The 19,466-nt window shown below is 41.3% G+C and overlaps 1 protein-coding gene across 2 annotated transcripts in view; it reads left to right on the top strand.

The window, feature by feature from the left end:
- Positions 1-19,466, top strand: part of BEAN1 (brain expressed associated with NEDD4 1) — a 114,499-nt gene that overhangs the window by 9,357 nt on the left and 85,676 nt on the right. For both annotated transcript variants that reach the window (XM_074968794.1, XM_074968795.1), the window contains one exon: positions 6,090-6,224. In XM_074968794.1, coding sequence (XP_074824895.1) covers positions 6,090-6,224 — 135 coding nt within the window. The remainder of the gene's footprint in view (positions 1-6,089; positions 6,225-19,466) is intronic.

Raw genomic sequence — 19,466 nt, 5'->3', positions numbered from 1 at the left:
TCCTTCAGTCTTTACCTTTAGACTTTTAAAGTACAGTTTGATAGTGGGCTGCCATTGTGATTTGCTGTTCGGATTGCAGTAGCAGCCAAAGGGCCCCCCCTTGCAGGATCCTGCCCCATTGCACTAACTGCTGTACAAACAGACAATTTAAGACATCCCAAAGAGGAGGAAATAGTTAGCTTAAAAAAATTGTACAGAAATCCCAACCTCTGCTCTGTACAGGGGCAGGGATTAGAAACCATGCACAAGGCACCAGGATTTTGGATTTACAAACCCATCCTATCCGCATGGATCCTAGAGCATCAGCACAGAATGCTTTCCTCTCCATTCCATGCCCTGCCCTTATCCCTCCTTCTACAGACAGCACGGTCAGGCCTGTTGCCATGGACTTTATTCTGCAACTGAACACTGAACCCCTGCTGTGCAAGTGAGCATTAGAATCCATGGTTGACAAGTTAATGCTATCAGTCCATCATAGGTATTTCTGGGGCATTAATCACCATAGCATCTAATCACCAGATGCAGTAATTAGTCATATATTTGTCCAAAGTGGCATCCAAAGTGACCTATGCTTGGTCTGAAACACCATGCTGGCAGCTCAGCCAGTGCACTGTAATGGAGACTCAATCCCTTCTGCAACAAAAACCAGCAACTCGTTTGGGATAACTTCTCTGCTGTTTTAGCCTTCATCATTTTGAAGATTATGTTAGTACAGTTTAACAATCCAACTCCTTAAACTAAACAAATGTGTAAAAATCAAGTGTTCCCTTGGAAAGGAAACCAAGATGTTAAATAAGATTGACACAGCAGTTACAATACATTGATTCCATTGTGTGCCGGAGCACAAACTGTGTGGTACATTACTTAAGGGCATGCCCTGATTGGAAGCCCTCAATACCTAGGAAGAGCAGAATATCAGTATGGCTTTGTCCTGCTATCACAACCCCCTTTTTCTCTTGGCAAACTTTATATTTTACAGGACAATTTAATGGAGCTAGAGTTTGAGCAGTTAAAGAAACTAGAAAATAGTTTTTAAAAAAGGCAAATGATTCCTAGTTGAAATATCTGAGTGGAGACATTATGGGGGCCTGAGCCCACTGCCATTGTACAGATTGAGAAATGCAAGTCCAAATCTGAACTTCCCCTATGTTTGGGGAATCTTTAGATCTGGAGTCCCGGTTCAACAGTCTGTAGACAGAAAGGGCCCTGTTGTGAAGTTCAGTGAATCAAGTCCCTAACATGGCTCTGATGTGTTACTCCGTGCCAGTATAAATCACTGGCACAAAAGAGTGGAATAATGCAGTGGTGAGTCAGGTCCTACAACTGGAACTTCCTCAAAGCTCAGGGTATGATATCTGAGGTTTTGGTACCAGCACATAGCTAGAAACAGGAGTAAGGAAATCTGGTTTGGGTTTCCAAATAAATCAAGCACTTATCTTCTGCTTCAGCCAAAGACTGCATAATGCAACTCAGGAGTGGGGTGTAAAAGTGGCATTTAGCTACCTGGCCAATGCTGGGACAGTTATGTGCTGGGACAGTACTCCAGTGAAAGGCTGCTCTAAATGTCATTGGCTGCCAACAGTGCAAAGGGGCTTGGGATCTGTGAGTTGCAGGAAGCCCTCACCTACCAACCCTTTTCTCCAGCCACAAGAGTTTTTACACTATCTATACTGGTGAGACCCTCCCATCACTGGCTACAAGGCCGGAACACAGCTGAAAGTCAGGGTCATGATTTAAATCAGATAGTGTTCCTTTAACTATGGACATGCTGGGATTATGTAGAAAGCCAACCTCAGATTCTGCTGGTGTGTTTTTCAAACTCAGCTGGTTGATACCAAAGCAAGTACACAATTAAATCAGATATAATCCAATTAGTCATTTGACTAGAAGGGATTTTTATGGTAATTGCATCATCCATTTATGTATTCTTCTACAGAAAAATATACAAAATGCAGTTCTTATTTTAATAGCATGGAATAGTTTCAACTTTTAGGTAGATCTTCTATATCCCAGTTGTCAATTTGACACAAACACTTACTGACAATCGAAAGTTGTTCCAATCTTGGGAAGTTCAGTGTTTACTCTAACCTTTAGACTGACCGTTCAGATCTGTCAACTTCTGGGTTTCAAATAAAGCTATAGAAAATAAGAGTTATTTCCCTAGTAGCCAAATCAGATGGTAAGAACTCATTCACCACCAGCTGGGGATTAGTTTGCACAAGGAACCTGAGGCTAAAAGGTTGTATAGGCCTTGTGTAGGGTACTTAAGTTAAAGGGACAGTTATGTGCAGCACAGAACTCTCAGACCAGGTGAGGGGGGGGAAGGGGCCAGTATCCAAGTTATGGCAGCTGTGCTACCAAAAACACCCATAGTGCTATAGACTGAGCTGGCTTAGTGTCTGCACTGGGAGAATTGTAGCAAAGTATTTCAAGGAAATGGTCAATTTTACTAAGTTTTCTATGAAAAGTTTCAAACTAGAGTATTTAGTTTCAGCTCCAATTTTTACTAATATAATTTTATAATACTTCAATATGCAAACATTTCAATACAGTAGTTCCAATGTTTCCAAACTGAAGTTTTTCCAGAATCTGTACCCTGAAAATTTTCATCTTTTTGTGCTGATTGGGGATGAATGGTCTCCTGGTGTTGGAATTTACATCCTGAGGGAGATAAAGTTAGTTATCCATCCAGCTCTGCTTAGCACTTCTAGAGTTTCAGGGAGGCAGGTTCGCTATGTAGGGTCATAGGCTGGGAGCTGCTCCACCTGAGAGAGACTTGCCAGGCTTGTTCTCCAGCTGCCTGGCACCTCTAGAAAAAGTTGTTTTCTGATCACGCATCAAGAGGGAGATCGACTTAATTTCTGCTGGTTTGTGCCAAGATAGAAACAACTTGGAAAACAATTTGCTGCTCACATATTAGGTCATGTACCAAGTCAGATTGATCCAAAACTGAAGATCAGATTCACTGGCTACCCAATAAACAAATCCAAAAGCCACTCCTTGCTGAAACAAATACAGTGCTTGAACCAAAAATATCAAAATCAATATTGAATCACCTATGTTGTTTAATACATTTCAAAGACACCCTATGATTACATTAATATATAGGGGCCAGAGCAAAATGGAGTAGCATTGATAATGCTACATGGATTTGAATGTTGAATGCTAGGATCTTTTGCAAATCAGATGCACCAAGTACTGCATGAATTTGCATTGTTTTGGAGTCTGCCACTACTGGAATAGAAATAGGACTAAATCTCAGTGACACCTATCATAGGACTAGTGAAGTCACTGTCAAGAAGCATTGCACCTCTCCAGACTACTGTGTCCTGGCAACTGATCATTTTTATTACACCTTTCTGCTTACAGTCTGTTTCAGAAAGGAAAATGCCCTTGGGAATTAGAATCCATTCACTTAGCATATTAAAATGATGTTTTCATGCATAGAGTATTTTAAGTCTCTACGTGGTCCTTGTACTGTATCCACACACAATGTTGGCTACTCCCAGTCAGCAATACATTAATCAAGGTCACTATTACTTGGTAATTAGATATTATGTAAATTGTACCAAGCTGATTCCTTTTCAGAAGGAAGACAGTAAACAGGGTGGGGGAAATAAGATCCATTGTTTGGATTTGCACTGAGCACAAAGCATATCACTTCTCACAGTATTTACCACCCCTTTTTTTGACACCATTTAATGTTTTCCCTATTTAAATGAAAACCATTTAAATGACTTAAAGCCAGAAGGGCCCAATACAATCATCTAGTCTAGCCTCCTGTGTAACACAGGCTACAGAATTTCACTCAGTGACTCCTGCATGTAGCTCAGTTTGCAGATGAGAGATCAGATTTCAAAACAGTAAGAAATAACTGGGTTCTGCAAGATGCCCAGCTGAAATCTCTGCTCTAGGTAGCCAAGAGAAAGATTAATACAAATGTATAAAAGAGGCCAGAAATACAGGAGAGGACTACAATGCCCAATTTTAGTGGCATAATTTCATCTAACCCTTTACTTAGAGTGCTTTATTTTTAATCAAGTCCCTTGTGACTTCAGAAGACATGAAAATTAAAAGTGAACTGGGTAAAAAATTGATTACAATGAAAATTCAGCATCTCCAGTTTCCTTGCCAGTACTAAGATTATTCTAATATAATGGTTCACTCAAATAATTTGACAGTCACCCTTCTATGCCCAACTCTCACTGGATTGCTAGAGTAACACTGTTGTCTTCAGTGGAGTTCCCCCAGTATAAGTGAGAACAGAATTTAGCCCCTTGCCCATATTTTGGTCTTTCAACAGTGCCTTCACCGTCTCTTCTCTACCCCCTCCCCCCACTAGATTATTGTGGCAATAAAAGCCCCTTGAGTGGTTAGGCTGCCTCTGTTTGGAGAGGGTGTCTCCTATTGTAGATTGACTATAAACACCTTTGTAAGAGTCAGTTTTGTCTGCCCTTTTAGGGGTCACCAGCCTCCACTGCTTCTCAGGACAAGGAAGCTCATTTTGCCCATACCATTCCTTATAGCTCACAAGCCTAAGAACTCTCCTCTCCATTATACCACAGTTCAGTTTTTAATAGCATCTTTCATACAAACTGTATCCCAAACAACTAATAGCCAAGAGAAAGACATTTAGAACTTTTCTCCCTTGCCTACACAGTGGATGTGTTTTCAGGTGACATTTGCAATCAAGCAGAGAATCCTTGTAGTGTAGAGGCAAGATTGCAGTTCCTGACTATGGAACAGCAGAGGCCAATGTGTTTTTTTTTTTTTAATCAACAGCTGTAAAACTGTTACAGAAAGGAACTTAGTGTTGGACAACTGGAAGGGAGCAGTGAGGGGCAGTGAAACCATGTTCAGTAACCATAAATGCTGACCCAAACTTTTCACCATTTCTTCACCTGAACACCACATGACTTATTTCTCATGATTCAGAATTGTTGGGGCCCTATTAGCTGAACTTCTGCTTCTTCATAGTGACTGGAGACAAAGGCCTTGTCTACACCTAAACTAAAGGTCAACCTAGCTGCTTCATTCAGGAATGTGACAATTGTCTCACACTGAGACAGATAGGTCGACCTAATTCCCACTATAGATGCAGATGGAAGAATTCTTCCCTTGACCTACCTACCACCTCCAGGGGTGGATTACAGACCATTGCTGTAGCAAGAGTCTACACTATGGCAGCATAGCTTCTGTGCCACAGCTGTGCTGCTGGGGCATTTGTAGGGTAGACATGCATGGAGTTACTCTTGCCCCCTCACACTGAGGTGATAGGGTGAGGAGCTTAACACGATCAGCTGGGTCATTGGGCAACAAAAAAGTTAACCTTTCCCCTACATGTGCAGAGGTGAGGTGGTTAGCTATTAAATGCCTCCTCCAGGAGGAGAGATGGTCTTGAGGAGTGAGTGGATTCTTCATTCTCCCCCACTACACATATGATAGGAGAAAAATCTCAGCATGCTCAAACGTGACGGCAAGTTGGACTCTGGTCCTAATGATCTCCAGACCCAAACATGAATTATGCTCTAATATTTGTCCAAATGCACATTTGTCTGATGTTTAGGGTGTTCAGCCCACACACTAGGAGATTCCAGTTTGAAAATTAAGGATGGGAACTGAAAGGAGATGCGAGATGTTCCCATCCAGGGCTACCTCAGTCCAGCCCTTCCATCATCCTGAAAGTTAGATAGCTCTAAGTTTATCCTCTTTTCCGTCATCCCTTTTGCAGTCTGGGACAAACACTGCAGGTAAGTTTTCAAAAACACTCATATCCCATTTTCAGACTTTACTTAACCTAAGTACCTACACTCTTGGTAATTTTACCTTCTGCGATTTGCTGGGCACATTTTCCCTGTGTGCAGTGCTTCATGGGTCTACAGCACTGTATAAATGATTGACGATGTACTAAAGGTTGTTGGTATTGGAGGCTGCCTTTTGCTGTCTGACGAAGAACAGGCAAATCTGTTTTCACTCTCACAGGGCTTTTAGAGACAGCTAAGAGGAAGACAGACTAAGAGCTGTGGCATTGTGCAGCAGGCCTTTCCTACTTCAGTAACAAAGCCATTCATTGTTTCTCTTCCTTTTAGATGAGGAAAGCATTTTGCCCTGTAAGAAAGAAGAACTACAGTGTGGCAACGGACTCTGCCTCCTGAACTGGCTGCGCTGTCATTACAAGAAGGACTGTGGCAGAGACTACATGTCCATCAAACTAACATGCTCAAGTGAGTTACTCTTCAATTTCCTCCATCATGGGACAGGCAGTACACCTTCCTGTTGAATCCTTCTCCACAGACTGCACTTCACATTAGATTTGTTCAGAGTTTGATGCTGCATGAATGTGGGTGCTTGGTGGGCTTATTTATGTTTAAGTCCCTTTTTTATACTGCATGTGGATTTCAAGCAGAATACAAGCAAATAGTAGTGGGAATGGATGATTTAGCTCTGCTCAATGTATTTAGCTAAATTATGAAAGGTGCTGCAACAAAATGCCAGTTTTAAAAAGGCGGAGTATAATCCAAAAGCTGAAATTACTGAAGCCAGCCAGCGCTGGAATCTATTAAACATTGGCAGCTGTGGCGGGGGGGGAAACACGACAAAAACAAAAAACCATGAGGAGCAACTGCAGGCTAGATTCTCTACATTTGGAAATGTTAATGCAAAGTAACCCCCGCAACTGTCAGCAGGTTAACACATTGTGTTCCTTTCAAAGAATTACTGTAAAAGCAAAGATGTCAAATGTATTCAAAGGATTGATTTCTGTAGACAGTGTATGTAGGAAAGTATTCAGGCAGTGACCAAGCAATGCCTTGAGTACTTATCAATTGATAATGCAAGTTATGAAAAGTAGTACTTACAATTTCAGTGATAACTATTTACTAGTATATGGGTGATTAACAGTTTCAGCCAAGCCTGTTCCCTTGATTTTTGTTCTTGCATTGCTAAACTGCTGATTTCAAACTATAGGAATTTGAACTTCAGTTTAATATTTATAGTTTGTTGCCATAAACTTGCCAAAAGGAGTGTTGTCAGAACCCTATTCCAAAGTGTAAATGGGACTGAGGGTGCACTACTGTCCTTAATTACTAGCTAGAAGTGTCCATTGACCTCATTTTCTCAGTTAACACAACCTCATGCACACAAGCATATAGCTACAAGTTTGAGGAATGACTAGGAGCCAGAGTTATACTAGGGACAATAAACTGACAGCCAGCAGCAATGCACATAAAGTGACATTGAAAGCATTCATACAAGCACAAGTACTGTATTAATATAGTCTCTAATCCAAAGGCAATTAGACTCCATGAGCCCATGGAGCACAGAAAGTGTGTGTGTTTATAATTAAGAATTTCATAATGGCCAGAACTAGTTTGTGTAGAAGGATTCAAGAGGTCTGGGCTTGGTGGGACCTTGGTTTCTCACCTGTCAACTTAGTGGATCTGAGGAGCTGTAGTAAAATGCACAAGTGTTCAAGGGTAATTATGAGAGCCACTCACTGCCCAAATATCCCTGCCATCTGTGCCACAAATCAGCACTAATTCAGGAGAAGACTGCTTGCAAGACCTTGTGCCTGTAAGAAAAGCCCCATAACAGACATCTAAAAAGGAGTGGAGGGAGAAGGAGGAAGATGTACATAATATCCATGTCTTGAAGAGATGAATGTTTGACCTGGGTTGTTTTGGGGGTGGGGTTTTTTTTTGTTTTTATTAAAAGCCTTGATCTTGGGATAGCCATGGCAATTGAGAGAGAGTAGATGCTTGACAAGGGGAAACTGGCCAGTCCCTGTTTCTGCAAGCCAAATCTGAATATGCATTATAGTGCCTTTGGCACCTTTTAAAACTTTTCTGCAAAATGAACTATTTCAACAATAGCATGTTATTTTAAGATTTACTTTTTAAAAAAAAGAATTAAAGCAACTGACTACTTAAGTCTCAAGTATCTAATAAATTCCAAGCAACATGGGGTACTTCAATATATAGGATTTTCTAAATTTGTTTGCAAAGCTATCAGTTCAGTACTAAAATACACCCTATAAAACATGCTGATCAACAAAACAGTTAACCAGAGTCATTTTAGCATTTCTTCTGTAACAAGCTCAGAGGAACAAACATCCCATAAAACAGATCATGTATAAATAGCCACAAGTATGGGGGAGAGGCCTATACAAAGCAAAGCTTGCCTACAAGAAGAATTCACTATATTTCCATGGAAGGACTGATTTGCTATTTGCAGCTGGACTTGAGTGCAAGGTGTCACAGTAAGGGAGGGCTGTCCAACCTACAGGCCTGTGGGCCTTACAGTCCAGCAGAGCATTTCATAAGGCCCGCAGCCTGCTTCAAACACAATATACCAAATGGCAAATTCATTAGCATTGTGTTCTATGTGCCTGCTACAGCCCCCCCCCCGCCCATTTTCTATACTTCTGATACAAATAAAGAAACCAGTGCATAAAATGTGTTTCTAAAAATACAATCCTATATATAGGAACAGCTTATCCAAATACATATGAAACAAGCTCAACTTAAAATATAAAACACAGGGAACTCAATCTTATTAAAAAAAAATCAATAGAAGCACAAGGTTGTACTTAGGTTTGTGGCCCTCTTGTGTACTAAGATTGAGCACCACTGCAGTAAGGTACTAGTATGTTTCCCAATAGTCCCAAAACAAAAGCAAAGAGTTTCATACAAGGCAGTTGCCACAATCAGGCATCTCTGCCAGTTTAAGAAGGTGTTGCTAATACCAAGGGCTGTTAAAATACTAGCACTACAGCAAGTTAGGAAGCCTGTATGAATGAATTAGCATGCTATTTATGCCCACCTACCACCACCCCAAACTGTATTGCCACAGAATCTCAGTATAGCAATGACTATTGTTCAAGTGCTGACAGATTTTCAGATGTGGGCAACCACCTATAGCAGGGACCCATATCTGAAAATTCAACCATGTGTGCAAGGAACAAAACAACCCTCCTCCCCCCACATGCAGTTGGGCAGAATAAAAAAAAATTTGCCTAAAGGTGGTCTTAGCCTTTAGATTTAATACTATATAGCTGCATTCTGTGCACACTTCATTGCTATAAATGTGCAAGAGTGGATCCATTTGCATCATATGAAATGTGTTACTTATGGGTTCTCCTCCCAACAGATCTTAAGTCCTATGTCTCCATGGTTATCTGGTTTCTTACATGGTGCTCATCACCTTTGCATCTGATCATACAGTACAATCAGTAATAGCTTTCAGACAGTGATTTTACCTCAGGACATGAAGTAAAGCATAAGGACACTCACCCAGCTTAAGGGAGGTTTAGATTGTAACCAATTACTTCCAGCACCATACCTGAGGAAGCAGCAAAGTTGCACCTGATCTAGAAATAGCTCACAGGAAGGATGTTCTCAGCTTGCTTTTCCAGCTCATTTACAATGCTTTCTCCTCACAGCTCTGCTTTTCAACACCCTCTTTTCAGGTACCTGTGGGGTATTTTAGGCAGTTGTGCTAAAAAAAGGCATCATGGGGTCTTGGTTCAGCCTAGGTCTGATCTTAGGACGTCTTTTGGGGGTAAATACTCAGCCCAGACTTTTCAATAACCTAATTCCACATGCACAGCCTTTCTATACACAGTGGTGCCTGCTTACATTAGCTGTTTCATCCCTTTCCATGTAGGGTGTATTTGTGGTGCATCTGCTCACATTCTGTACGAACCCTTATTTCTTTCAGTGGTATTTTAAGACCTTTACAGGACTCCAGTTCTCTTAATCTATAATTAAACACTTCTTAAATACCATACACAGCTTGAGACTGCATCTGATATGCTGGGTTGCCCCAAAATCAAATGCAATTATAAATTGCTGACAGCAAATTCAGTGTTATTTTTGTCCCCCACTTTTAGTATTTGGGGACTAAAGTCATTTCAAATGTGAGACATCCTTCTTTGTTGCAAAAAGTATCTGGTGTTTCCTGGCATAATAATAATAATAATAATGGTAACAGGGTTTTAATTCAGCAAGTTACAAATTAAATCAAATATATCACTCAAAAAACCTAATAAGACCACCCAAAGTAGTGAAAATGTCAACTGGAGAAAGCAACACCATGCACATTACCATGTTCAAAATAAGATGAGAAAATTGGATTGTGTGCTTAAGGGCACTTGAGTTGGCACTGCCTTGAGTGTTACATTCAGTCACAGCCTCAGTAAAAAACCCACATTCACAGGCACGTAGGCAATCGGTCACAAAGTACAAACCTTATTTACACAGGCATGTCTAGAATGTGTGCGCAACTTACAGGCCAGTTGAAATTTTTTCCAATAGGATGGAAAGGACCTTTGTTGTGTTTCAACTAGTAAAATGCTTTAATTACTACTTCCTTTCAGCTAGTGTCTGATCTTGCAAGATATTGAGTACAGTAACTCCCAGTGAACATTTCAAGCACTCAGACCTTGAAATCAGACCCAAAGGTTCCAGGAATCAGGCATTTAGACAAATTACCAATGCTCTTAATTAAAGCTCAGAATTAGTGTGCTTTTTAGCCTGTAATACATACACAGCTTCTCATTAAGGATAGTGTGGTACAACCACAAATGTAAATCTGTTAGGGAGGAAAAACTGTCAACCCTTGCAAAAGCCTCACATCATTGATAAGGAGACAACAGGAAAAGTGCAGTTCCCTTAATAAGAAAAAGGAAAAGGAGTACTTGTGGCACCTTAGAGACTAACCAGTTTATTTGAGCATGAGCTTTCGTGAGCTACAGCTCACTTCATCGGATGCATACGATATGCTATGCATCCGATGAAGTGAGCTGTAGCTCACGAAAGCTCATGCTCAAATAAACTGGTTAGTCTCTAAGGTGCCACAAGTACTCCTTTTCCTTTTTCTTTTTACGAATACAGACTAACACGGCTGTTACTCTGAGTTCCCTTAATAATTTACCATTTAAAAACAGCTATTATGAGTTTGTTAGCATTAAAATAGTTGAATGCATGCCTCACTTACTTTGCAAGTCCCTGGACTAGGATGTGGAGTAAAAAATGCAATTAAATCTGTCACACAAGACCTTTACTGGGTGTGCTGGCATTTTAGAAGACTATCCTCTCTAATATCAATTAGAAATGTTGATATTTATAGACAGTACAGTTTTTTTTAAGTGCTGGGTTAATAGAAATTTCTTTATACAAGAAGATCACAACAGCCTTTAAGCAAAACTGATTTCGTCTACATTTCAAACAGATGAAGTAAACATCACCACTATTTCTGTTAAGTCTTAATGAAAGTTTCTGCAGAAGTTAGAGGACTAGAGACAGATTCTAATCTCAGTTACGATGAAGATCTAGAGTAATATTGAGGTCAATGAAGTTAGTTATAACAGTTTGAATTTAAACTGTGAGACGGGTTGGACTCCTTGGGAAGCCACCTGATGTGTGGAGATACCACTGAATCTACCTGTTCTGCCAGCATGGGCCCCCTTTAACTGGTCTTGCGGAGCCAGCACACACACACAGGGACGACGCAGCGTAAGTGACTTGCTCCAGCTTCTGATGTTCATCTCCCTTGGAATGCAAACCCAAAAGCTATATTATGAAATTTGCCCCCCCACTCAATTTGGAGGGAGATGTGCACACTTCTTGTCCCCCCCTTTCCCCATTAGAAATTACAGAAGCTGTTTAATAACTACAACTTTACTATAAAAGGCAGATTTGAAGTGGTAAAGGGGTAACAAAGCAGATTACTAAGCAAATAAAACCAAACATGCAAACTAAGCTGGTTTCACTAAAGAAATTGGTTACAAATAGTATCTCTCACACTAGATATTGTTGCAGGCAGTTTGTAAAGCTTCTGTGGTTCAGAGTTCCAGCTATATTCTTTTCAGTCTGGACCTGTCTCAGTCTGGACTCCCCCCTTGCCTTCAGTTTTTCTTCTTGGGCAGACAGGCCATGGAGAGGAGGCGTCCTGTTTGCTTTCCTCCCCACCCTTAAATAGGATTTACATAAGGTGGAAATAGTTTGTTTCCCAAACTTGACCCCGCTTCCCTCACAGTGGAAAGTTACAAGAAGTCCCAGGTAATGTTTTACTATCTGGTGACAAGAGCACCTGAGTCTGTAGGATTACAGTGTCCATGAGTCAGTGGCAGTATGGAGTGTCCACAGGAAAGCCAAGCTTTTTACAGTTCATTGTCCTTGCTGATGGGCCATCCATCCTGTCTGGCTTTTCCATTGTTGTACCTGAAGTGTTAGCAGTGGGCGTCACCCAAAAAAATCAGTTTAAATACCGATACATAGACAATATTCCTAACTTTAGATACAGAAATGATACAGGCATACAAATTGGATAATCACATTCAGTAAATCATAGCCTTTCCAATGATCTCACATGAGCCATCTTGCATAAAGTACATCTCAAGCATGTTTTCATAAAGCATATGGAATGATGTCACAAACAGCTCATAATCTGGTCCTGGTTGTTCAGTTGTAGAATCTTCTAGTCTTTTCGCTCTGTAATTATATGCAAAATGCTAGATGAAGCAAGAACTAGCACTAGAAAAAAGTCTTATTGCCATTTTTTCTGGGGAGAGGGGAAGGGGAGGAAGCAGATCCATGGCTACATGTTAGACAAATAAGGAGAGATTTCATGGTGAGGGTTTTGACCTTCTAGGTGCCTTCTCCTGAAAGGACAAGGACTGCCTTAATATCTTCCCTTCTGAGCCAGAGTTGATCTGGAAGGGGTCCTCAGAGGCAGTATAATTGAAAAAGGGGTGGGGGGGGGGGAAGAGAAGAGAGACTATTAAAAGCTTGATTGTTACATCAAGGGAGTGATGGGTTCAAATGTAGATAAACCAGAAGTCCATAGAGAATAGGTCTCTGCATTTATCTATCCTTTCAGACCATTGGATGCCAACAGTCAACAATTCCATCACAAGTCTGTGCATTTAAGAACACACATTATTGGTCTGCAGTGGATCCTATTAGTTACTTGTTCTGTAGTTTTGATGAGCTGACTGGATAGAAAGAACAGCTGTCCTTTTTCTACTCCCCAAACAAAAGTCTAAGGTTTTGCCATATGGCATTCCTTAAGAGAAAAATTTAAGCAGATAATTTTGGAAGTGAATTTCCTTTGTGATACAATGATCATAAGCCATGATGAGAGACTTCTGAATGGACAGATTGAATTTCAGCCTTTACCAGATTCACTGAGTCTATGGGATGTCAAGTGAAGAGTTTCTGCATGAAGTGGACCAAACATGATTTTGAACCCTGAAAGATTTCAGCCCTCCATAATTTACAGAAAGAAAAATGGCAACATGATGTGAATGTAAATCTATTCGTTCCTTTGTGATTTAGTTTTTATAATCACTGCTTTTGTGCTTCTGGGTTGAAATTCTCCCCTCTGCAGAGGGCCTGCAAAAGGTTGGCACAGCACTTAACCCCTAATAGGGCTTACTTTAATGGGACTTCAGTGTCCACAGCTCTGGTGTTAGCTCTCTGCACAAGGGCAAATATCCCCATATTTCAGAAACTGAAATACTCAAAACCAAATTGTGCTCTAGTAACACCTTTCGGTACAGCAGGTGTAAACTTTGCACTGTGGGGAGGTGTGCAGGTTAAGAACATCCCAAAGAGTTTCCTGCACCTCTGTCTCTCACGGATTATGTTCAGTCTACTATAGCATGGATGGAAGACAGGAACCTCTCTAAAAAGTTGTTGGGAGAAAAGTTGGTCCATTGGTTTAACCATTGTCTAGGACTTATCAGATCTGGATTCAAGTCCCTGCTCTTGACCAGACTTCCAATTTAACCTTGGTTAAGTCATTTAGCCTCTGTTCCTCATTATCCCCATTTTACAGATGGGGAGAATAGCACTTCCCTACCACAGAGGTGGTGTGAGGACAGACTAATTGATGGTTGTGAAGCTCTCAGATACTGTGTTAGAGGTGGACACACAAATACCTTAGCTGGAAGGCTTTGTTGGTCTCCTTTCATCCACAAGACACAGGGGGAATTGCAGCCTATGATGTAGATGGTTTGCAATGTCTCATGTGACTGACTAGGCCAATATGAGATTTTCAGCAGTTATTGCAAGTGTATGGATCTTGGTTGGGAGCTGCTTGCTTCCTCTGGGCTCTTTTCTCTTCAAGCTGCAGGAGCCAGCTTCTGTTATGGATTTTGATACCCTGATGAAGACAATGGCAAGTGTCTGTAACAAATGGTGCCAAGATTTCCCCATTGGTCAGGATCAATTCCAAATTCCTTTATATCTCACTTGCATGTTTCTTTATAGCAAAGCTTGGGATGTCCTGTTGTTCCCTCTGATAGCTTCCTGTATAGCATGTTCTTGGGTATGCATCTGTTTCCCAACCTACTGAGATGGCCCAGACTGTGTAGTCATCTTTGCTTGAACAGGGCTGTAACAGTTGGTAAATTTGCCCTTTGAAGAACCTTTGCGTTGGTGACTTTATCCTGCCATTTGGTGTTGCGTATGCAGCGTAAGCAACGTAGGTAGAAACTGTTCAACCTTGACTCCTGATGAGCATAAGTTGTCCATGTTTCCCCACCATACATGAGAGTGCTGAGGACGCAAGCTTGGTACACTAGCATTTTGGTTTTGATGGTCAGTTTTGAGTTGTTCCATGCTCTTTTAGTTAGTCTGCCAAAGGTGGTGGCAGCTTTTCCAATGCGAACATTTAGGTCTTCATCCAGTGTGAGGTTGGTGGTCACTGTAGAACCTAAATAGCTGAACTACTTCTAGCTGGTTTGCATTTAAGGTAATTGAAGGATTGTTTAGAAACCCCTGTCCTAATACAACCATTAGTTGGAAGGTCAAAACTGAAAACCTGCTACTGCTATGATTGTAAGCAGTACAACCGGTACTGGCCAACACCGAGTGGTGGGTGGTGGTTAATTAACCCAGACACCTCAGGAAGCACCAACAGCTTTGGGCTGATGAGTGCCTGAGGCGGGTAGTGGAACCCTTGATGGAGGAAATGCGGTCAAAAGGCAGATGGCAAAACCACTGAGTGAATTTGCTCAACTACATCCACACAGGACAGATTGGTTATCAACCAGAGCTGAAGGACCCAATCTAGGAGTGGAGCCCTGAAAGACAGGCAGATGGAAGATCTCCACTGCTCTGGCAACTCCTGCAGCATAGCTGGTTCCAAATGTATCTACTCCCGTCCTTCCTTTGGTCCAAAGGAGTGAAGTCAAGAGGGGAACGCCGACTCACGGGCAAAGCAGCGCCTCCATATCAACTGCCCAGGCTATTGCAGCCACATCACATGGAGGACACTCCATCCTTGCTGGACTTGGAAGGCTGGACAAGTGAGACTCGAGAGGTGTGTTGAGGAACGTACAGCCAGTGGATCTCTGACTATATGCATATACCAGACAATTATTCCAAACCTCTTGGAGAGTAGAGGGACACAGATGCCAGAAAGGTTGCTCTGGCCATAATGGAATGTCCGGTTCTCTGCCCTGTAACAAGCACCATGGTGGAATCCCTATTTCCGAAGGAAGGAAGAAATTAAATGTGTTGTACATAGCTGGAACAAGACAGCAGATGTCAGTTTTTGTGCAAGTAACGCTCAGAAGATTCAGCTATTTCTCATGTAATTAGTAGGGCACTTTTATTATAAATCAATTAATTGCATTACCAAGCAGCTGGTGAAACACACAGGTGTGTTCTGTATTTTACTGTTACTATGGAATTTCTATCAGCCCCAAACCCCTTTCATACTAATAGCTACTCACTCCAGTGAGTTATTTTGTTCCACTGTTTTCATTTTGGTTTTGTTCCACTTCTCCCCCAGTTTCCTTCTTAGAAGCTGGTATAAGTGAGAGAATGTCAATGAATAAAGCTGGTACTGGTACAACATGGACTCTACATGATAGACAGGTTGAATAAAACCAGTGCTTAAATGGCATACATGTTCCACTCATTCATTGACATATCAAGAGTGAGGCAGTGATTGTTTTCTAACTTCTGTCCCAACCAGGCTGAAAATGTCTACAACTGAATGAAAAAAATAAATCTGCCAGTTGGTGGAAGTCAGCAGAGTGCACTTTCTAATATGTTACTGCATTCAGGACAGGGAATGCAGGTACTCGGTAGTTTCTCAAGAGGCAATTTTATCAGCCATTTGAACAATTGTTTTCATATAATGCAGCTATACATAGCTATCCAGAGGGGCTTAGCACCTTTGGAGGAGAAAAAAATTCAGCCAAGTAGTCGTAGATACTGTACAATATTATGTGAGAGCCTAGCTCAGAGTTTTCAAAAGTCATTGAAGAGTGACCCACTTCTGACAAAATTCTACGTGACCCTGGGTGTGGGGACAATGGGCCAGAGCCGGAGCCCTGCCACCCCAGGTTGGGGGTGAAGCTCAGGCTTCCACCTCAGCCGTTGGTCCCAGCAAATCTAATGTTGGCCCTGGTAACCCCATTAAAATGGGATCACAACCCGGAGTTTGAGAATCACTGAATTACCACTACCAAACTAAAGGTGAGTGGTTTCTCTGCCTCTAAGGGAAATCAGAATTCACACACACCCACCGCTAAGTCATCCCTACCAAATAGGTCTTACCACAAGGGCTCCTAAAAATACTTCACAGGAGCACCTCTCTTTTGCCTTTAGAATGGACCAGTTTGTTTTAAAGATACCCGCCATTTGGGATAAACTGTTCACAGACAGCATAAATACAAGGCCTTTATACAAATAAAGGCACCTCACTTCAAATTATACAAGTTTAACAGTTTGTTAAGTTCAGTATTCTTAGTGCAACTTCCAGGAACAAAGCATACACATTTCCAACTAATAAACTTAATACAAGTTTGTTTGCCCAGTACTTTCTCAAACCGTAACCAACAAAGAAGGCAAAAGCATTTTTCTTTAAAATAGATTCCCCAGCCCATTAGTTCTCCTGTCTATGCAGTCACACCCTAGGGATGTGAAGATTTATCCCAGGCTAAAAGACAATTGTGGAGAGCCTGTTAAAACACTGACAGCACATCAATCCCTGAAGCAGACCAATGAAAGTGGATGGAACACAAAACACTCCTGCCTAGAGTGTCATTAATGTCACCTAATACTCTCAATTCAGTCAGTGACTGAAAAGGGGAGGGAGGAGAAGAGAACTTTTGTTTTTATTTTTATAAAACTAGATATAGTGGTGTCCATCAGAGACAGTACCTTTACCAATAGTTACTACAATGTGTTAGGTACCTGAGAGACCCATTTAGAACAGGAAAAGCTATGGTACTTCAAATATGCAAATAGTGAAAGACTCAAAAATGGAAGGGTCAGGAAAAATGGGAGGAGCTAAGGAAGAGTTTAAGTTAAATACCAGGGGAAGTTCTAATTGCTAGAAGAGACATTAGACAGAGGAGTAGATTCCAAAGGGAGGTTGATATGGCACCATTACTACATGTATCTAAAAAACACATTAGAAGATATTTTAGCAGGAATTACATACTGAGCAGTCACACTGGATAGCCCAAATGGTCTTTTTGACGCTAGCATTCCTGGGTCAAATCCTCATCATGTACAATTTCTATTTGCATCAGTGTGACATGTTGCTGCTCAGTACCACAAGATTTGGCCCAATATGCTGTTCCTTTTCCCACCCATAAGAAAAAAAAGCACCCAAATTCTTGTTTGTATGCCCCTGCTTTTTTATCCAGGCCACAATTTCTGGTTTTTGAAGATCGTTCTGTATTCACAGTAGTGAGCATTTGTTCTGTTGCCTGAGGACATGGCGCCAACCCCAACCACCTGAGTTGGGGAAATGAGGAGGGTGGCTACTAACAAGAAGCGTTCAAACAAACGGTTCTGGCTAGAAACAGAAGATGAAATAGAAGGGCAAGTGTTTAATTCTCAATCCAGCTTGCTAGTGCAAAAGAATATTAAGAAAATCTGATCAGCTGTAGGTAGAGGATTCAGAGCAGGAGACAGACACTTAGAGAGAAGCAAAGGTTAACAAAATAAGTTCAGCATAAAAAAAAACCCTTTAAGAGCAGGAGGCACAAGGATGAATGAACAGTGGTCCCAAGAAAATAGCTGCAAGCAAAGCTGGTGGTATAGGAAGAAATAGTAGGGATGTTTGTCACATATGGGTTGTGTTAGATCTCTCCAGCCTTAGCTACAAGTCCATTTGTATCACTACTGGGCAGCCAGATACAAGGCTTTTTGAATTAGGAAAAAAAGCTATGTCGATCATTCTGTAACAACAGCAGATGACAGTTGTAGGGTTTCTTTGTAAGCAACCATACAGTACATGCATTTTAAAAAACATTCATATTCAAAAGCAACATGCCCACTATGGGGCTGGGGTTTTAATAAAAAAAGAAAAAAGTCACTTCTCCACTGACATTAAAAGGAGACTAGAGTATTTAAAAGACAACTGGGGAAATAACCACTGCTTGAGTTAGATGGGGCTTACACTCACCTCCCACACTTCTCTACACTTCAGAGGGGCAGACTAGGCACTGGCTTCCCAGTTTTGTTGTCATGACAAAACTATGATTAGTACTTGCCACCCCTACATTTTAAGACAATTTTGCAAAAAGCTGTGTTATCTACATAAAATGGTGAGGCCCTGACCTACTACAAAGCCAAAATGAAGGAATATGTAGGTGAGTACTTTTGCTATAAAGCCACAGTTACCTACCCTGTTAACTCATGTTTTACTGCTGTCTGTTTTTGTCAAAACACAAAGGGTCTCAACAGCTGGGTCACTTTATAATTAACAATAGGTCTTCCAGTCCATCAGGGGAAGAATATTGATTGATTTCTTTCCTTACACAAATTTGGGAGAAAGAACCAGAGCCCCCCCCCCAAAAAAGCCAATGACATACCTCAGGTTATCATCCACCACCATCTGCAGCATCAACACTGAGACAGTACTCACACTCTTCATCCTCACTCACTCACTCAATTAGGCTTCTGCTCTACCTTTATAAAGTTTCCTCTTGCCTTGATAAGTTGTTAACTTGGTGCAGCTGAGACTCTTCCAGCTCTCAGTCATTAGTAGTCCTTGGCAACCAGCATCTAGTTCTCAGGTGCATGTATTTGGGCATAAATACCCAGATCCCCTCTTAAGACACCAAATACCCTGTCACATGTAGCTAGCACTAACAGTCATGAAAAGGACAAATGTCCTTTACCAAGAGACTAAAGATCACATTGTATCCTCAATCTTTTGTGCAAAACACCCCAGGACATCTCATAGATATTTAGGTCAGAAGGGACCATTATGATCATCAAGTCTGACCTCCTGCACAACGCAGGCCACAGAATTTCACCCACCACTCCTACAAAAAACCTCACACCTATATCTGTGCTATTGAAGTCCTCAAATCATAGTTTAAAGACTTTAAGGAGCAGAGAATCCTCCAGCAAGTGACCCGTGCCCCATGCTACAGAGGAAGGCGAAAAACCTCCAGGGCCTTCCAATCTGCCCTGGAGGAAAATTCCTTC

The sequence above is a fragment of the Natator depressus genome, chromosome 12 (genome assembly GCF_965152275.1).
Source record: "Natator depressus isolate rNatDep1 chromosome 12, rNatDep2.hap1, whole genome shotgun sequence".
NCBI lineage: Eukaryota > Metazoa > Chordata > Testudines > Cheloniidae > Natator > Natator depressus.
Note: the sequence above shows the minus strand (reverse complement) of the source record. Positions and strands in the feature narration are given on the sequence as shown.